Raw genomic sequence first — 20,959 nt, forward strand, 5'->3', positions numbered from 1 at the left:
TCCTGCTGACGGTCCTCACTGACAGCCGAGTCACCAAGGAAAAGGTGATCTCACCCCTACTCCGGCCTCTAAAAACACGGGGTGTGCTGTACTCGGAAGGCCATCCATCAGAAAGCAAAACCGTCAAAATAAACAAAAGCAAGGGAAAGACATCCATCAAAAATAATGAACTTTGGTTTTTAATGGATACACATCAGTTATAAAAAAAATACACTTCGGCAGGACACCGTGTTCCCCAGCCATGCCAGGGAAAGCGGTGTTGTCATCCTTGGCTCCGGGAAGCGGGGTGGCGCCCTTGACTCTCAGCCGCACACCACACTCGCCTGCCCCAGCCAGGGGCCCGCTTGTTGGTACAGGAGGACTCTGAGGGCCCACCAGCTGGCAACAGGGAGTGAATTTTCTTTAAAGAATTGTTCTATTAACTTTATTTATTATTATTTTCCAGTTTGACCAGAGAGAGACAGAGAAAGAGAGAGGGGGAAAGTGAGAAAGTGAGCCACCAGGTCCAGGACTCGAACCATAGTTGGCCATGTGGGAGTCCAGCGCCCTTACCCACCACACCACCTGCCGGTCCCCCAAAGTAAATATTTAACACTCCTACTTCTAAGGCACTTAACCACTCACGACCCTATCAGCCTCGACAGCAGCTCCTCTGACAAGTGGGAAACTGAGGCCCATGTCCCTCCCTGGGCCAGCACACACCCACGTGTCTTACGGTGTCTTTAAAAGGCTCGTGTATATAATGTATCATTCGAGCTTCAGCCTGCCTTGTGAGGCAGGTGCGTGGAGCCCTGTGATACTTCTTTTATGGACACAAGCTCAGAGAGGCTAAGTGACTCGCCCCAGAGCACACGGCAATTGTGCAGAATCATCCGGGGACAGAGGGCAGGGGTCGACCTCCTCACTTCCCACTGAAGTCCTGAATTTGCTCCCAGACTAAGAGCAGGACAGCCCACCCATTCTCAGTGTTTCCCGGCCCAGGGTCTCCCTCCCGGAGGAGCCACCCACAGCCCCGCCACAGAATGTCATCGCCAGCGGGCGCACCAACCAGTCCATCATGATCCAGTGGCAGCCGCCCCCCGAGAGCCACCAGAACGGCCTCCTCAAGGGCTACATCATCAGGTAGGCGTCAACCCCTGGGGCGGAGGCAGCCCAGACCCTTGGGGGAGTGGGGAGGGTCGCGAGTGGATTAGGGAACAGGGGCAGCTCCTCCCGATCTCACAAGGACCCGGCGACAAGAAAGGCCTGCACGGTGGTGGAAGGACTCAGGTTAGACATCCGGAAGGACTTCCAGCAGCCAGAGCCTTGGACGGCAGCAGAAATGGCTGAGAGAGAAGAGACGTAGTTCCCTAAAGGCTCATGCCAGGGCGAGCCTGCTGCAGGTCCGGGCTGCACAGGAAGGCAGCTGTCCCAGGGACCACCCACCTGGAAGCCCAGAATATGCCACTGCAGGCCAGATTCCTCTCCAGAGAGATCGTGACTGGAGAAGCTAACGGGCCAACAGTTCATCCCAAAGCGCAGGGGCCAGCAGGTGGTGGCAGGGTTAAGGTTTTGAATTCTCAAATGGCCGACCCCAATTTGAGTCCCGGACCCAGCAACTTGAAAATCACATTGGCCGTGTGTGCGTGCATGCCCAGACCCAAGAGGGAAGAGGAGACTGAAAGAGAAAGGATCGCAGCGTGATCATCCTCCCTGGGGAGTGGTTTTGCATTTTCCCCCTCTCTGTCTCTCTCCAGTGAGCACAAGCACCCTATGGCAAAAATCTAAAAAAAAAATGTGCAAGTCCTTTTTTTGGTCCTTGCTGGAAAAGGAGGCCCAGTTATGTTGGCTTCTATTTTTGCATTTGACTAAGGACGCTTCACTAGTAATCTAAAGAGAGTCATTCGGGCACTAAAACGTGGTGTTCATAAATTCTGATTAGCGAGCCATTGGAGGTGGGCGGGAGGGCTCATCGGCGTTCCGCGTTCTGGCGGGCTGCATGCGCTTCGTCCCTACATGCGACTGCCCACGCAGTGTTCAAGTCCCCCCGTTGGGAAGGTGCGGCTGCTGACCTGGCTGCTCCAGGAGCTGCCCGTTTTCTTGTGGGTTTTTGGTTCATCCCGAAGGATGGGGGTTCCCACCGCGTGGTCCCTGTGCCAGCCTCAGCCTCACCTGTGATAGGCAGAAATGCAATTCCCACGTCTCATGAAGGCACACTGGACAAGGAACCTCAGGGGAGGGCCCAGCAACCCTGTGTCCAAAAGTCCTTTAGATGACTGTGCCATCAGGGGTGGAGGACCCCGCAGGGTTTCCCAGTGCCCCACACTATCTTGGGGCCTCTGATCTGTCGGTAATTAGACAGAGGTTTGTATGTGCTAGGGAGCTCACGTGAATTATCCGCCCTCCGTGTACACCCCCAAAATGCGCTTGCATGACCTCGTTTTCAGTCTCGTGGGCTCGTCTTCCTGGGGGAGGTAGAAGTGGCCGGAGCGGGCAGCCCAGGCATCCTCGCTGCCCCTCAGTGAGCAGCTGTCGGAGTGGGGAGCCGCTGTCTGGAGGGAGAAGGGAAACGAGCCCAGGGCGGCCTGAAGCACAGCAGTTAAACACCATGCATCGGGAGCCGAATCCCACATGGCTGACCATGGTTTGAATCCCAGCCCCAGTGGCTCCAGTGTGTGCCGGGCACATGTGCTTGTGTGCTCGAAATTCCATCAGGGTAGAGAAGTGGAGGAGAAGGGATCGTGGCGTGACTCTGTCCCATCGGGAAAGGGGTTCTCTCTCTCTCTCTCTTTCTCTCATCTCTTCCTCTCTCTCTCTGACCAGCCATGTGCCCTCTAGCAATTACAAAAAGGAAATAAATGAGCCCAACCCCTGGGGACTGCTCTCCTACCAATGACCCCACCCGGGCTGTGACCAGCAGCATATTCTCCGGGAACCCAGCATCCCTGTTAGCCATCCTGCTGTGTCCTCCTCCCCCATCAAGACAGAATGGTCCAGGACCAGCAGGTGGTGTGGTGGTTAAGGTGGCCAGACTCCCACATGGCCAATGGCAGTTCAAGTCCCAGACCCAGTGGCTTGAAAATCACACCAGGCACATGTGCGTGTGTGCCCAGAATGCTGAGAAGACCATGGAGGAGAAGGAGTGAAGGGATTGGGCATGGCCATCCTCCTGGGGAAGGGGTGATTTCTCACTTCCCTCCTTTCTGTCTCTGTCTCTCTCTTTCTCTTTCTCTGGTGAACACACACACCCTCTGGCAAAAAACATTTTAAAAAAATGTTTTTAATGGTCTAGACACTTCCCCTGGACCCATGCAGTCCAACCAAGCATGCTCATCACCTGTAGCTACATAAATGAATGAAAAATAAATCCACCTCGAACCCAGTTCCTCGGACACAGGATGCACGTGCCAGGTGCTCAGCAGCCACAGGTGCTCGGGCTCCCCGCGGGATGGCCCAGACGTGGAGTGCCACACAGACGGTGCCCGTGGACGCCGCGGCCGCACAGCTCTCCCGGCCCCGAGCGGAGCACCCTGGCTCCAGACCCAGGCATGTCTCTCCCCAGGTACTGCCTGGCCGGGCTGCCGGTCGGGTACCAGTTTAAGAACATCACAGACGCGGACGTCAACAACCTGCTCCTGGAGGACCTCATCATCTGGACCAACTACGAGATCGAGGTGGCCGCCTACAACGGCGCCGGGCTGGGCGTCTACAGCAGCAAAGTCACCGAGTGGACGCTGCAGGGAGGTGGGTGGGGACGTGGCTCCCCGCTCCCAGCCCTGAGCCTGTCAGGCCCGTCCGCAGCGAGTCCTGTACTTGTCAGGTCCTGTGAGCCAGCCCTCGGGAGGGCCTCTAGGGCCGAATCGGGGCCCTGGCCAACTACCCCACAGGGTGGGAGGATTGGGGGAAGAGGAGGTGGGGTGGACACGAGGAGCAGAGGCTTCAGCGATTCGGGACCCTCTGCGGAGTTTCACACCCAGTGGGCCAGGAAACAGTGGGCATTCAGCACTGCTCCTGAAAACCGCCCCCGGCCTGCTCCTGTCCACCATGTATTTGTCAGTGTCCAGTGAGACGGCTCAGGCGAGTCGCATTAAACCCAGTTCGAGGGCATCTTGAGTCTACACGGCAGGGAGGAGCTGTGGGGTGGGGGGCAGGGGGTGGACAGAGCAGAATCCGCAGACCCGAGGCGTTCTCTTTGAGCTGATGGGGCCGGCCCCATCTCCCTGCTTTCCTCTAGTTCCCACGGTCCCTCCGGGCAACGTGCACGCGGAAGCCACCAATTCCACGACCATCCGCTTCACCTGGAACGCACCCAGCCCCCAGTTCATCAATGGCATCAACCAGGGCTACAAGGTACGGAGGGCCTCTCGCGGCTCCGGGCGCCTGAGGTTCCCGGAGGGAGCTGGGGCGGGAGGAGGAGGGGCAGAGGGAACCCGCTTGTTTCTGAAACCCTTGGCTCAGGTGGAGGGCAGGTGAGACAGGCCAAGGCCACACGTGGGCCATGGGGGTGTGGACACTGCCTCCCACTGCCTATGCAGGGACGTTCCCGTGAGACTGGGTTATAAGCATCTACCTCTTACCCACCGGTCGTGGCTGTACTGGGCCACGTGTCCTTGGGCTGGACTCAACCCCACCGTGTGGCTAAGGGCACAGGGCCCGGACTCAGACTGACTTGGGGCAAAGTCCTGGTAGCTGCTGGACAAGTCCCTGCTGTGTCTGAGGGCCAGTCTTTCCATAAGTGTGTACTGAGCAACTCCTGTCTGGGTGTACTTCATTTCTAATGCAGTCTCCCCATCGCAGTGGAGACAGGGCGAATACCGCAGGTCCTGGGTTTGAATCTGGGATCTGGTGACCTCGGGGCAATGCACTCCGAAGGTCCCTGTCCCCCTCTGCACCCTGTCCACACTTGCTCCACAGCCACAATCGTTTCTAGAACCAGCAGCCTCAGTCGTTCTTACTACATGTTGGGAGAGGCTGTAAAGGGAGGTTTTGAGATGAAATTACAGGAAAATGTCCCACCAATGTTGCAAGAACACAGAGGGACGTTCCTGAGCAGGGTCGAGCCTGGCCACGGCCCTGTCACTCCCAGGAAGGCTGAGGGCAAACCCAAGGCAGAGGCACTGTGCTGGGGACGGCGCTGAGCCCTCGAGCACCAGCCAGCTGGAAACCTCTCCTAATTGGGGCTCTGGGGAAGGCCGAGGAGGGAGCAGGGAGGCTGGCAGAGCTGAACAGCAGAGGAGCCGAGCGGGAGACAATTAGCTTCTCACCACCAACCCTAAGCACGAGTTTCATTCTACATGTGGGAGGGTTGAGCTATGAACTTCTAAGGTGACAGCTCCTGAGGGACTCGAAGGCCAGCAGTGGCCAGGACAGTTAGGACAACAGCCCATGGTGACCAGAGCAAGAGGAAGCCACAGAGGCCCAGTTGGTGCCCAGCACCCAGGAGCGGCTCAGTAAAGCTCAGTGGGAGTGAGGGCCCAGAGCCTCTGAGCATAGGAGCTGGTGGAAGACGAGGGCGCTCTTGCTGATGGGGCACTGTCTCGGGGCCGGGCAGCCTGCTCAGTGCTTCGCTCACACCCGCTTGAGCAAGCTCCAGAGTCCCCACTATTGTTACCATCACCCCACTTTACAGAGAGAGAAACTGAGGCACTGGAGAAAGTAAAATAACTGCAAAGCTCAGATTCGACCCGGAGCCTAAACTTTTTCTTACGTATAAAGAAGACATGTCTGGGCCAGCCAGCGGCACGGAGGTTAAGGCAGCTGGATCCCACATAACTGTCTGTGCAGTTGGAGTCCTGGACCCGGTGGCTTGAACACACTGGGCATGTGTGCATGTGTGCCCCAAACCCCAACCAGTATATTACAGAGAGCAAAAAAGAAGGCAGAGATTATTCCTTGTATAACTCCAATGACAATCAACTTTCCCCCTTTTAATTATGAAAAATTTTAAACATCTACAAAAGTAGAGAAGGACAGTAATGAGCATCCTATCCAGCTTCCATAACTACCAGCATGTACTACTGGGTCCCTTCTACTCCCAAGGCCCTTTGCCTCGCTCCTGGAATACTTTGAAACAAATCCCTGACATTGTATCACTGCAGCCATAAATGTTTCTATAGAGAAATGTTATAGCCAAGGTCTCCATTTAAAACAAAACCATGGGACCAGCAGATAGTGTAATGTTTACGTCGCTGGATCCCCCACATGGCCAACCAAGGTTTGAGTCCTGGACCCAGTGGCTTGAAACTCATGCCAGGTGCATGTGCATGTATGCCCAAAAACTCAAGAGGAGAGTGGAGGAGAAGGGATTGAGATGTGGCCACCACCACCACCCCCCAGTGGGGGGGGGGTGATATATCTCAGCGGAGGGGTGATATATCTCACTTTCTGTCTCTCTGGTGAGTGCACGCACCCTATAACAAAAATCTCTCAATAAATAAATAACTAAAATGAACAAAAAAACCCCCACAATAACCACATTATTATTATCATGCCTAAAAATATCAGCAGTCTCTTCAATATCATTAGCTGTCCAGTCGGCCTTCAAATTTCCTTGATTACCATATAATTTCTGTTCCTAGTTGGTCTGTTGGCTTCAGGATCTAAATGAAGTTCACACAGTTGCAATCTGTCGGGGTCATTTTAGGTCTCTGTTGATCTATAGAACTCTCTCTTTCTTTTTTCTTGGCAATTTATTTGAAGAAACGTAGTCATTTGTCCTATAGAATTTTCCACAGTCTACATTTTGCTGATTGCATCCCTGTAGGGTCATTTAACTTTCTCCTGAACACTATATTCGCAGTAAATTGAAACTTAGAGCTAGAGGCGGATCTGATTGATAATTTGGGGTTTGATCATTTTTTTTTAATATTACTTCCAAGATGGTGTGTGTTTCCACCCGGAGACACAAACCTTTGCTGTCTCTAACTATGATACAAGCACCCCTCAGCCGTCCTCCTACGAGCTGTTGTTTCATTAGGGATCACAGAAACGGGATAGACAAATATCTTCATTTTTTCTTGACGTCGTAGCTGAAATGCTTTCAAAAAATAAGAAGAAAGAATCTCCGTATCAAATTTTTTGGTTACCCGAAGATTCGGTTTATTAGAAAAGGAGAGTAAAGGGGCGAGTGTTTCGGCATTATGAACTAGGGCGGCCCCGTAGCCTAGCTAAGGAGCTGGGTCTCAGTGGCTCGTCACAGTTTGAGTCCCAGCTTGGTGGCTTGAGGTACACACCGGGCACATGTGCACGCATGCCCGAAATCCCAACAGGCTGGAGAGACGGAGGAGAAGGAATCGCGACGTTGACTGTGCCCTGCTGAGGGTGCTTGCTTTCTCTGTCTCTGTGCACGCCTTTCTGTCTCTTTGTGGAAATTGCATGTATCCTATGGCACTATATACACACACACACACACACACACACACACATACATACATATATACACACACACATACGCACGCGCACGTGCAACCCATATGTAGGGGGAAGGGATTGGGGTGGGGCCCCCCCCACCCCCCCCCAGGGGGGGGGGGGTGATATATCTCAGCGGAGGGGTGATATATCTCACTTTCTGTCTCTCTGGTGAGTGCACGCACCCTATAACAAAAATCTCTCAATAAATAAATAACTAAAATGAACAAAAAAACCCCCACAATAACCACATTATTATTATCATGCCTAAAAATATCAGCAGTCTCTTCAATATCATTAGCTGTCCAGTCGGCCTTCAAATTTCCTTGATTACCATATAATTTCTGTTCCTAGTTGGTCTGTTGGCTTCAGGATCTAAATGAAGTTCACACAGTTGCAATCTGTCGGGGTCATTTTAGGTCTCTGTTGATCTATAGAACTCTCTCTTTCTTTTTTCTTGGCAATTTATTTGAAGAAACGTAGTCATTTGTCCTATAGAATTTTCCACAGTCTACATTTTGCTGATTGCATCCCTGTAGGGTCATTTAACTTTCTCCTGAACACTATATTCGCAGTAAATTGAAACTTAGAGCTAGAGGCGGATCTGATTGATAATTTGGGGTTTGATCATTTTTTTTTAATATTACTTCCAAGATGGTGTGTGTTTCCACCCGGAGACACAAACCTTTGCTGTCTCTAACTATGATACAAGCACCCCTCAGCCGTCCTCCTACGAGCTGTTGTTTCATTAGGGATCACAGAAACGGGATAGACAAATATCTTCATTTTTTCTTGACGTCGTAGCTGAAATGCTTTCAAAAAATAAGAAGAAAGAATCTCCGTATCAAATTTTTTGGTTACCCGAAGATTCGGTTTATTAGAAAAGGAGAGTAAAGGGGCGAGTGTTTCGGCATTATGAACTAGGGCGGCCCCGTAGCCTAGCTAAGGAGCTGGGTCTCAGTGGCTCGTCACAGTTTGAGTCCCAGCTTGGTGGCTTGAGGTACACACCGGGCACATGTGCACGCATGCCCGAAATCCCAACAGGCTGGAGAGACGGAGGAGAAGGAATCGCGACGTTGACTGTGCCCTGCTGAGGGTGCTTGCTTTCTCTGTCTCTGTGCACGCCTTTCTGTCTCTTTGTGGAAATTGCATGTATCCTATGGCACTATATACACACACACACACACACACACACACACATACATACATATATACACACACACATACGCACGCGCACGTGCAACCCATATGTATTTCATTGGTTTCTTTCTCTTTTTTATGTTATTATTATTTTTTGGGGGGGGAGAGGTTTTTTGCTATAGGACACGTGCACTTGCCAGAAAGACAGAGACAGAGGGACAAGAAGCGAGAAATCACCGCCCCCCCCGAGGGGGATGGCCACACCGCAACCCCTTCTCCTCCATTCTTCGCTCGGGATCTTGGGCACGCACGCACACACGCCCGGCGTGAGTTTAAGCCACCGGGTCCAGGCCTCGAACCGCGGTCGGTGGGTGAATTGGGATTCTAGCATCTTAGCCATTACGCCATCTGCTGATCCCAATTTTTTAATTTTTTAATTAATTAATTTACATTTATTTCCTGAGCATTGTCACAGCATACAAAATGTGATTTCCCATCCAGAATTCATTGCATAGTGGCTTAATCATACATGTTATTGTCAATAATTTTCCATTTTTAGTTTTATATATATATATGTGTGTGTGTGTGTGTGTGCGTGTGTGTGAAAAGATATATATATATGAAAATATATTTTCCCCCTATTTCTCACCCTCTGCCATTTCCCACCCTCCTCCCACACTATCTCAGGTGTCCACAGTTCTTTTCTATTCCTTTTTCCCCCACTTTTTATTGATTCACAAAATTTCTTAAATAATCTAACTACTTCCAATAGCAAGTTCAGCTGATACATAGGTATCTGTGAGTACACGTCTGACTTTAGGCGTGGAACTCCGAGTGGAATGAATAAGGTAGCACCTAGCTGATGCCGTATAGCTTACTGCAGTCAGTAATGACGTATTTTTTACTATATTTTTTAATTTCAAGAAAAGCAGGTTTAGCTTTAATCAAAGAAACGCTAAGGAACTTTGCTTAAAACGTAAAGCCAGGAAACAGGTTGGGATTCTGTTCAAATAGTAAATACTTGAACCTATCAGCAGCTCAAGATAGGACAGAAACCTTAAAATCAGAAAACAAAGCCTAGAAGAAAAGCAGCAATGTTTTAGTCAACAGTCATAAAATTGGCCCACCATTGGCCTCTTAAACTTACCTCCTGAGACCTTCTGACGCGGGCCCAGTCGTCTTCGATAGCCTCTCCACCAGCTGCTACAACAGGACGTTACTGCCGTGTGGTGTCCTGCTCCGTGCTGGGCCAGCTCTCTAGGGAGCTCTGACCCTTTCAGTAGGAGGTGGTAGTGAGCCACCACAGTCTGGGCACTGGAGGTGTTCGTGCCCCAAGAACGGTGCTTGTTTCTGTGTCCTATTAAAAGACATTTAGGGATCTTTTCTAATCAAATACGTACTGATCCTTCCCATTCAATGTCATAACTACCAGTTTTTTTATTAATCTCATTAGTCTTTTGCCTGTATCTCTTCTCTCCACACCGAACATCCAGTTCCTACGCCACCAACACACAGTGGTTGCAGAATGGGGGTATCAGCCCTGGTGACGGCGAATAGCTTCAGACGACTTGCAAGTCTTCCTGTTCTTAGGGTAAATCCCGCTAGGGGTGCGTTTCACATTGCTCTGCTCCCCGGTCTTCTGACGTAACTCCTCTCTGTGTAATGTTGCCACAGCTCAATAGTCTATGCGGTTCATTTGCTTCATTTTGTTTTCGATTTTTAGGGATTGATTTCTTTCATTTAATTTTGTTCTATAATTATGTAGAATATTTACAAGACTCCAAAGCCGAATTCGCAAAGCAAATTCCAAGAAAATCGGCCTCCGTCCTGGTCCTCCCGCCCCCCAGGAGGTTGGATTGCTTTGTGTTAGTTGGGTTGTTCGTCTGTTCTCTTTAGTAAGCAAGTCCAGGCACATGGAAACACGTCGCCTGTCCTGCTTAGATAAGTGACACCCTATGCTCTGTACTTGTCCCCATCTCGTTTTTATTATCATCCTCATTTACCATATATCAGGGTGCTCACTCCACAGGAGTGTGCAAAGTTGCACTTTGTCCCTTTTTTTTTTCTTTTTGGAGAGGTTTTTTGTTTTTTTTGTTTTTTTGCTATAGGTGCACTCTCCAGAAAGACAGAGAGAGACAGAGAGACAGAAAGCAAGAAATCACCCCCCAGGGGGGATGGCCACACCACAATCCCTTCTCCTCCATTCTCCTCTCAGGATCTTGGGCACGCACGTACACGCGCCTGGCGTGAGTTTAAGCCACCGGGTCCGGGACTTGAACCGCAGTCGACTACGTGGGAGTCCAGCGACATAGCCATTACGCTAACTGCTGGTCCCTGCTTTGTCCCTTTTGACATTTGGATCAAGCAGTCTCCCTAGCGATGACACTGCGGTCATTTCCAGGCTTTCACTATCCCCAGGCTCTCTGCAGTGAATTGCTTTGTGTACACCTCCTGCTCTTTTCACAGTATCGCTTTGGGACCGATTTCTAGGAAGGAGATGATTGGGTGACAGGGTACATGCCTAGATCATGTTGCTCCTGCTGTCAAACACTACATTCGGTTTCTGCGGACATTTTTAAGTAGCAAATCTACTCATGGGATTCAAAATATGCTTTAATGTAACAATAAATAAAGAGATAAAAGAAAGGCCCTCTCCCACTGGCAGCCGCTGTCCGCCTGGTTCTCCTCTGTAAACTCTCCCCCCTCTAACCACTATGACTGGTTTTCTATGCACCCTTCCAGTTGCTTCATGGGAGCTTGGTGCAAGTGCGGAGAGAGAAAGGTAGGGGGGAAAGAGAGAGAAGTCTCCCTACTGTTGTTTTTTTGTTAGAGATTTTTGCTATAGGGCGTGTGCACTCACTGGAGAAACAGAGCGAGACGGACAGATAGAAGCAAGAAATCACCCCTCAGGGGGGATGACCGCACTGCAATCCCTCCTCCTCCCTTCTTCTCCTGAGATTTTAGGCATGCATGTACACGTGTCCAGAGTGAGTTTCAAGCCTCAAACCGCAGTGGGCCTTGTGGGAGTCCAGCACCTTAACCACTAGGCCACCAGTAACTAGAGGGCATATGCACCCTTTTTGTGTTTGTTTTCAACTTGCTAGAGGGCGTGTGTACTCGCCAGAGAAAGGGGGTGGGGCGTGAGAAAGCACCCCCCAACCGCATGGAGGACAGTCACGCTGTAATCCTCCATGTTCTCCTTTCGGGACCTTGGGCACACACACACACACACACACACACACACACACACATGTCCAGCATGTGTTTTCAGGCTGCCAGGTCAAACCACATGGTCTGCCATGTGGGATACCCCCCACAACAGGCTGGCCCCATCTCACACTGTTACCCCCACAATGGCCCAGCTAACAGGGAGAAGGCACAGAGCTGTCTCAGAACCACTCAAACACTCAGGGTGCTGTGTGCACCCCCGGGAGACAGAGGTCATCTTCGAAAGTCCCTGGATCCGCACACCTGGATCCCGCTCCTGCTGGGTCCACATGAAGCCACTCAACCTTCTTGAACCTCATTTTCCTTTTTATAAGTGTATTTCTTTCTTCCATGAGAATGAAGGAGACAGAGATCGAGAGCACCCTCTTCAGAGTCTCATTCCGCCATCCCCCAAGCCTTCCCAGCTAGCTGAGATCACGGTCTTCCCTATGGACCCAGCATCCCCTGAGCTGTGTGTCCCCACTGCCCACTGAGTTGGCCCTCAGGCTCCTTCGTAACATCACAGGACAGTGGTCCCCATCAAATCGTCATGGTGGCTTAGCCCAGCACCAGGGACGGAGAAGGGTCCAACAAGGAGGTACCCCAAGTCCTTCAGGGCCATAAGAGAGCCATGACAGTCCTGCTCTCTCTCTGGCCCAGAGGAGGAGGAGCCCTCTTATCCCTAAGCTGCCTCCAGTTCACAGGCAGCTGGCGGACATGCATCTCACATCTCACACGTGTTGAACAGCCACGTGGGGGAGCCACGGCCCTGCCGCCATCTTGGCTCTGAGGAGTGGAACTGTAGGATAGTGAAGGATAGTGAAGTCAGTTATCCTCCATGAAACCGCACTCCCATCACCCCGTGAACTTCTGGGCCATTTCTGTGGGCAAAGCCCAGGGACATTCTTTCAAGGTACCCGTAAAGACCCTCTTCTCCCTCTGTTTTTCAAACAATTGTAGTGATCGTAATTGGCCTGAACCCAGTAAAATATTTACCCGGGTCTTACACTTGCTGGGGAACACACCACACAATTAATTCTAACAGCATAATTAATTCAAATTTACATTAATTAAATTAAATTAAAACATTAAACTTGTTTTTTAATCTACTCCAAAGAAGTTCAACAATTTAATTGCTATGAAACAAGATAACCGAAATAAGGAGGATATTTAACATACTTATTAAATGCCACTTACTATTTCTGATTAGTATTTTTAGGGTCTAATTAGTGTCTAATTAACTTGCTATAGGCTATCTTTTCACAATACCAATTAAATTTCAAAACATTCTTTCTAAACACAGGACCATGAAAAGGAGAAGATTAAGCATTGTTATAGGCGTGAGTTAATCAGGAGACATGGGCATGGTATTGTCTTATATCTATAAATACCCGTGCTTATTAAAACACATCAAGTGTTGCTTTTCACCATTAATTGCTATTTAATCAACTTCAAATAAATGAGGAATCTCTGAGACCAGCTGTCATTGCTGGAGACAGATGAAGGGCCCGGAGAACAGGAGCGCGAGGTGAGAGAACAGGAAGCAGGACAAGGAGGAGGGGAGGCAGGAGGCTTAGACAGCGAACAGGCGGACAACGCAGAGGGGAGGCGAGGGGGTGAGAGGGAGCCGCAGATCTCCAGATGGAGGTTTATTGCCGACACTCACCTCCAGGAGATGTCGATCAAAATCTCAGCTTGGAGCAAGCGTGAGAGGACAGGAAGACAGGATAGGTAGGAAGTGGCCCTTGGAGAACCCCAAGGGGAAGCTACCCCCGCCCATATGGAGAAAAGTGTGAGAGCTCAGGATTGGAATCAGAACCTCGGCCTCTCCCTGCTGTGTGATGTCGTGGAAGTCACTCGGCCTCTCTGAGCCTCTGTTTCCTCATCTGTAAAATCCAGAGCTAGCTGTGGGAATTAATTACGCTATTAGCAACCTGTGCAGTCACTCAGGGCTCCACAGTTAGAAGGGCCCATGGTTAGGTAGATGCTACTGTCATCTTGAAATTCTTCATTTTTTAAAAATTCATAATAGCACGTGTGCATGCACACAGGAGAGGGGCGGGCAGGACAGAGCATCCTCCACAGGGTCTGGTTTTGCTGTGATCCCCTCCCTCCAGCCCATCAGATCTTGGGCACTCATGCAAGTGCCCAGTGTGTTTTCAGGTAGACCTTGCCAGGGAATTGAACCACAGTCGCCAAGGAGGACCGGCCTCTCCTGAGCAGCAGCACATCACCACTGTGCCACAGAGCTGGTCCAAAATCCTTAACACGTTTTTTTTGTTTGTTTGTTTTTTGGGTTTTTTTGTTTGTTTGTTTGTTTTAATTTGCTAAAGGGGATGTGTACTCACTGGAGAAAGAGAGAGAAGAAAAGAGAAAGCACGCCCCAGGGGTGGTCACAATCCCTTCTCCTCCATTCTCCTCTGGTATTTCGGGCACCCACACAAATGCACCCAGTATGATTTTCAAGCCACTGTGTCTGGGACTTGAAGTGAGCAGTCAGCCATGTGGGATCCAGCTACCTTAACCACCACACCACTGGCTGGCCCAGTAATGTTGGAACAAAGGGAGCGTCCTCCCGTTTTCATGATGCCCTGGGCTGCAGCCAGTCCTGGTAAAATGCCTCCTCCGTGAGACCACAGTGAGATGATCTGAGAAGCTGCCAGTGCGGTGAGTATGAGGCCCAGATCGGGGCTCCACAGTGAGGCGGCACGGCACACCAGAGTGAGATCCCGCAGGACCAGGTCCCAGGGGCCTGAGTCGCCTGCACTGCCTCTTCCCTCCCTGGGCTCCTGGACACTGTCTGATGGCCCAGCCTGCGGGGAAAGGCGTGGCCCTCCTGGAACATTCCAGCTGCCCTCCTGAATAACTGTCTTCACCTCAGCTGATCGCCTGGGAGCCGGAGCTGGAAGAGGAAGTTACAATGGTGACCGCCCGGCCCAACTTTCAAGACAGCGTCCACGTGGGCTTCGTGTCTGGCCTGAAGAAGTTCACGGAGTACTTCACCTCGGTGCTGTGTTTCACCACCCCTGGGGATGGGCCACGCAGCACCCCCCAGCTGGTGCGCACCCACGAGGATGGTAGGCACAGCTCCCCACCCCGGCTCTCGGCCCACCCTCCCTCTCCGCAGAAGGCGGCCTGGGCCTTGTCTCCATACTGGCGCACCCTGGGCCGGCGCGGGCTAGCTTGCGGACAGTGGTTTCTCCCTGGTTCTAACTGGCCTTGGGTGGGGTGGGGACCCTTTTTGGGTACAGTGCCCGGTCCTGTGGGACACTTGAGCTTCAATGATATCCTGGACACCTCACTGAAGGTCAGCTGGCAAGAGCCGGGCGAGAAGAACGGCATCCTCACAGGTGGGTGCCTCGTGTGTCTGAGCTGGGTGGGGGGCACAGGGCGGGAGGACGGGGTGCAGCCTGCCAGCACCGTGCGTGCCGAGCCCTCCCAGACCCCTCCAGACCTCACACGTCCCTGAGTCTGCAGCCACAGACCCGAGTGGCCACCACAGTGCCACACGCTCTCCCCTGTGAGCCCACCCCGCATGCACCCAGCCCAGGTCACTCCTCCCAGTGCCAGCAGCTGCCTCCCCTGCCCACCCTGGCCCATCGCTCCCTGGCTTATGGAGCTCACCAGGCCTGGTGACGACGTGAGAAGTAGAGCCCATGGTCAGGACCAACCCTGGGGAGCCAAGCTCACGTGGCTTTTGGGGGTGCCCCCAGGGTACCGCATCTCCTGGGAGGAGTACAACCGGACCAACACCCGTGTGACTCACTACCTCCCCAACGTGACCCTGGAGTACCGCGTGACGGGCCTCACCGCGCTCACCACCTACACCATCGAGGTGGCCGCCATGACCTCCAAGGGCCAGGGCCAGGTGTCCGCCTCGACCATCTCGTCGGGGGTGCCTCCAGGTAGGCACCCACTCTCGGGGCAGGACCCCTACCCTGGGCCCCTGTGCAGACCCCGTGGGGGGTACGTGGGCTCTCATCCCACAGAGATCCCCTCCCTTGCGTCCCCCACCCCCAGCAGGCCTAATTCCAGGTGACGGGGCTTGGGAAGGAGGCCCCGTGGGCTGGCTGCTGCATCCTTCCATGGCTCCAGATGAGCATCAGCCTTAGGAGACCCCACCCTTGTCTCCCTGACCCCCCTGCTTCCCCTGCCCCCATCCCACACCAGGCTCCAACCAGGCAATGGCATCTATGACTCGGGGAAGGGATTCTCACTGTCACCGCAAAGTCCAAACTGGACCCAACCCCGGATCCCTACCCTGGAGAGGCAGCCAGACCCACAGGGAATAGCCTTCGGCCTGCAGTGTAAAGCAAGCAGAGGGGGCAACAGGTGGCATGGTGGTTAAGGTGCTAGAACCCCACCTGGCCTACTGCGGTTCGAGTCCTGGGCCTGGTGGCTTGAAACTCACACCAGACGTATGTGATGCATGCCCAAGATCCCGGGAGGAGAATGGAAGAGAAGGGATTGTCATGTGGCTTCTCACTTTCTCTCTGTCTCCCTCTGGCGAGTGTATGAGCCCTATGACAAAAACCTTTCAAAGAAAAAGAGCCAACAGAGGTGCTTGCTCAGTATGGCCTCTGCCACGCCCTGCGGCCTGGACAAGCCTGTCCCCTCTGTGCCTCAGTCTCCCTAGCAGTATATAGGGGAGGTGGACCAGATTACCACGCGGTCCTGTTCAGATCCATAGGGCTGTGTGTGCTCTGCCCACTGAATGGCTGAGTTCCCTGGGCCCCGGGTGGCCGCAGAGGCAGTGGCAGCCATGCTGACAGATACTTATGCAGTGCTCCCCACGTGGGGCCGAGAACTTTACATACATCAGCCCAGTTCACCCTCACAGCAGCCCTGAGGTAGGCCTTGGCCTGATCATCGCGGTTCTGGGGACACCGAGGCACAGAGAGGTAGCTAACTTGCCCAGAGACACACAGCCTGTAGGTGGTGAGCTGAATTCAAACTGAGACCGCTTAGCTCTTTCTGGTCATCTGGGGCCCTAGGAGCCCCAGGGTCCCTGGCGGGAAGTTAGAAGCTGCCGCCTGTCCCCACCAGGCCTCCTTGTCATCCTCAGCGGTTACTGGGGTGGAAGAGGGGAGGGCTGATCCCATTAAGTTTCTTTGTGAGCCCAGCTCGGCTCTGTGCAGCCTCCAGCCTCCTCCTGAGCATCTCCTTACTGACACCAAAACCTCCGGGAGGAAGCCTCTTGCATACTGGGCCATTTCCTGACCCCAGGAGCCTCCTCTTGGCTCTGGAAGGCCCACCAGCCCCGAGTTCCACTCAGCCTTCTGGGGCGAACCTGGTGTGCTGTAAGATACGGAATAAGACGGGGGGATGAGGCTTGAGCGACCTCTGGGATGTTTCCGGGATGTTTCCTGTGCGCTCTGGAGTCCTATTCCATGTGAAGGGATAGTCTCACCCCATCTCCTTCCTCACCCCGTTGTTTTCCAGAACTCCCAGGGGCGCCCACCAACCTGGGTATCTCCAACATCGGCCCCCGCTCCGTGACCTTGCAGTTCAGGCCGGGCTACGATGGGAAGACCTCCATCTCCCGCTGGCTGGTGGAGGCGCAGGTGAGGCCCGCTGGGAGCAGCCCCGAGCTCGCGAGAGGAGTCAGTGTGCATATCCGTCTGTGTGGCCATGGGCGGCCGAATGTGCCTAAGGTGCCCATAGTTGCCAGTACCGTCGCCCCTCCACCTCACCTGGGCACCTGGAGACCCCTGCACAGCAGTCCTTCCCAGGTTCAGGCCATGACTGACTGGCTGGAAAAATAACCAGCTGCTGCTCCAGGCTTTAGACTCCATGCTCTGGCCTGGTCATACCCTGAGCCATCGGGAGAGTGATCAGAGGCTCTTGGTGCAGCTCAAGGGGGCAGTTTCATCCCCGCCCTGGGAGGGCGATTCTGACTTAGCCGGTCTAAGGCAAACTGGCTTTTGGAAGCACCCCAGAGTGTTTGGGAGAATCAGCTGGGGAGCTTGATGGAAGCACAAGTTCCGGGCCAGCAGGTGGCATGGAGGTTAGGCAGCTGGATCTCACAGAGGTGACTCTATGGTTCAAGCCCTGAACCTGGCGGCTTGAAAATTACAGTGGGCACATGTGTGTGCATGCCCAGAATCCCGAGGAGAATGGAGGAGGAAGGACTGTGGCATGGCCAGGCCCCCTGTGGGGATAATTTCTCACTTTCCCTCTCTCTGTCTCTGTCTGTCTCTCTCCAGTGGGAACATACACCTTACGCCAAAATTTGAAGGGGGGGGAGCACAAATTCCAGGGGGCTGCCCCTTGGGGTGTTGTTCCCTTTCCTTGGTAACAGGACATCTCAGAGTCGTGTGTAGGGGCCAGGACAGACGGTGGCCCCATTTGGTGCCTTCCAGGAGCCAGGGCTCGGGGCACTGCAGCCCCAGGCAGTAGGCTGGACAGCTCTGAGGTGCCTCCCTTTCCAGGTGGGCGTGATTGGGGAAGGAGAGGAGTGGCTGCTGATTCACCAGCTGGCCAACGAGCCTGATGCCCGCTCCATGGAGGTGCCCGACCTCAACCCCTTCACCTACTACAGGTAACACGACGGGGGCAGGGGTCGCAGCCAGGGCCAGGGCAGCTATCCGGGGCAGAGTTTGGCTCTGGGGTGCTCCTTCACCTTCGTGCTTGTGGTGGGGGCGCAGGTGAGGCCCGCTGGGAGCAGCCCCGAGCTCGCGAGAGGAGTCAGTGTGCATATCCGTCTGTGTGGCCATGGGCGGCCGAATGTGCCTAAGGTGCCCATAGTTGCCAGTACCGTCGCCCCTCCACCTCACCTGGGCACCTGGAGACCCCTGCACAGCAGTCCTTCCCAGGTTCAGGCCATGACTGACTGGCTGGAAAAATAACCAGCTGCTGCTCCAGGCTTTAGACTCCATGCTCTGGCCTGGTCATACCCTGAGCCATCGGGAGAGTGATCAGAGGCTCTTGGTGCAGCTCAAGGGGGCAGTTTCATCCCCGCCCTGGGAGGGCGATTCTGACTTAGCCGGTCTAAGGCAAACTGGCTTTTGGAAGCACCCCAGAGTGTTTGGGAGAATCAGCTGGGGAGCTTGATGGAAGCACAAGTTCCGGGCCAGCAGGTGGCATGGAGGTTAGGCAGCTGGATCTCACAGAGGTGACTCTATGGTTCAAGCCCTGAACCTGGCGGCTTGAAAATTACAGTGGGCACATGTGTGTGCATGCCCAGAATCCCGAGGAGAATGGAGGAGGAAGGACTGTGGCATGGCCAGGCCCCCTGTGGGGATAATTTCTCACTTTCCCTCTCTCTGTCTCTGTCTGTCTCTCTCCAGTGGGAACATACACCTTACGCCAAAATTTGAAGGGGGGGGAGCACAAATTCCAGGGGGCTGCCCCTTGGGGTGTTGTTCCCTTTCCTTGGTAACAGGACATCTCAGAGTCGTGTGTAGGGGCCAGGACAGACGGTGGCCCCATTTGGTGCCTTCCAGGAGCCAGGGCTCGGGGCACTGCAGCCCCAGGCAGTAGGCTGGACAGCTCTGAGGTGCCTCCCTTTCCAGGTGGGCGTGATTGGGGAAGGAGAGGAGTGGCTGCTGATTCACCAGCTGGCCAACGAGCCTGATGCCCGCTCCATGGAGGTGCCCGACCTCAACCCCTTCACCTACTACAGGTAACACGACGGGGGCAGGGGTCGCAGCCAGGGCCAGGGCAGCTATCCGGGGCAGAGTTTGGCTCTGGGGTGCTCCTTCACCTTCGTGCTTGTCCCCTTGCCCCCATCCCAGCTTCCGCATGCGCCAGGTGAACATCGTAGGCACCAGCCCACCCAGCCAGCCTTCAAGAAAGATCCAGACCCTCCAGGCGCCCCCTGACATGGCCCCGGCCAACGTGACCCTGCGCACAGCCAGTGAGACCAGCCTGTGGCTCCGCTGGATGGTGAGGCTCCCTTGGGGACAAGGGGGCAGGACAGCACCTCTTAGCTGAAGAATACCCTCCAGGGAGTGGAAGACACTGTCTACCGAGCAGTGCCAAGTGCCAAGCATTTTGAAATGTTTCACGTTCATGTATTTATTTCGTTAGAGCAAGACAGAGACATAGGCATCCCATAAGGTCTCGATGCCGCTACCTACCCCCAGCCTCCGCCAGCCCGGCCAGCACAGGGAGGCCCCGGGTACAAACCAGGGCCATCGCGTGAGGTCCAGCATCGCAGCCATGCGTCGCCACCCCACTGCCATCAGGCCCCTCAGGCTTCACCCCTCTCTATTCTCCCAATAACCTTACAGAGGCCACATTCATTCTTACCCCAGCGACAGCCAGGAACGCAGAGGCTCAGAGAGGACAGGACCTTGCCGTGCATTCCGCTACATGCAGCAGAGAGTGAAAGGTTGCTCCCGTGTCTGAGAGGCGGCGAGGGAGGGACCCTTCGGGCCGACTGTCCCCACAGACCCAGGCGCACGTTGGGGGCCAGTACGCAGTGTGCCTGTGCAGCGTACACGATGCCACCACGCCAAGGCTCCCTCTCCTGCCAGGCACTGCTGAAGGGCTTCGTTCAGAGTCTTTGTGTCTTCTCCAAACACCCAGCAGAGCCATCTTGGTCCCCGTCTTGCAAATGAAGAAACTGAGGCAGAGAGAAACCAGATAATTTACCCAATGACTCCCACACACACAGCCTCCCACTCCTCCTCGATCTCAGCAGAGCTGAGATCCCAATCCAGGGAGTCTGTACCCCAAGCCTCAGCCCTAACCACTGAACACACCACCGTCTTGCCCTCTGGGGAACGGAAGAAACTGCTTCTCCGCAGGCCCCTTCTGGGACAGTGTTTCCCAGCACAGGACCCTTGGCGCATCTATCCAGGGGCTTTCAGAGCAAATGAGACCCCTTAGACAGACATGGGAACGGCCCCACACCCCGTGGCTCCATGAGGACCCGGGAGCACTGGCAGGGCTCAGGCTCCACCACACCAGCCCCATCTGACCACACGACTCCCTCGTGTCCGTGGCAGACCAAAACCTCTTGCTGGCTATGCAAAACATGGTGTGCAAAATGCTCCACCCCACAGGCTGGGCTCCCTGGGAACCAGGCCTGCCTGTCACCTATGGGGACAGCCTCATAATGGGGCCGATGGTTAGGGAGGCACTGTCCCGTCCCCTACAGAAGCGCTAGCTGTTAATGATGAGTCCCCGCCCAGGGTGGCGGGCCCTCTCTCTCGGCCCTGCCCAGCCCAGAGACCAAGAGCCCCACAGGCAGGAGCCCCTGCCCGGCAGCCTTCCACCT

The 20,959-nt window shown here is 53.9% G+C and overlaps 1 protein-coding gene across 1 annotated transcript in view; it reads left to right on the plus strand.

Annotated features, from left to right (window-relative positions):
- The window catches only part of SDK2 (sidekick cell adhesion molecule 2), a 131,090-nt gene that overhangs the window by 49,641 nt on the left and 60,490 nt on the right, over positions 1-20,959 (plus strand). Inside the window, 9 exon segments of the mRNA XM_027770819.1 lie at positions 982-1,122; positions 3,542-3,723; positions 4,214-4,329; positions 14,615-14,810; positions 14,985-15,083; positions 15,447-15,638; positions 17,176-17,297; positions 18,165-18,274; positions 19,470-19,620. Coding sequence (XP_027626620.1) covers positions 982-1,122; positions 3,542-3,723; positions 4,214-4,329; positions 14,615-14,810; positions 14,985-15,083; positions 15,447-15,638; positions 17,176-17,297; positions 18,165-18,274; positions 19,470-19,620 — 1,309 coding nt within the window.

The sequence above is a fragment of the Tupaia chinensis genome, unplaced genomic scaffold (genome assembly GCF_000334495.1).
Source record: "Tupaia chinensis unplaced genomic scaffold, TupChi_1.0 Scaffold000159_1, whole genome shotgun sequence".
Lineage (NCBI taxonomy): Eukaryota > Metazoa > Chordata > Mammalia > Scandentia > Tupaiidae > Tupaia > Tupaia belangeri.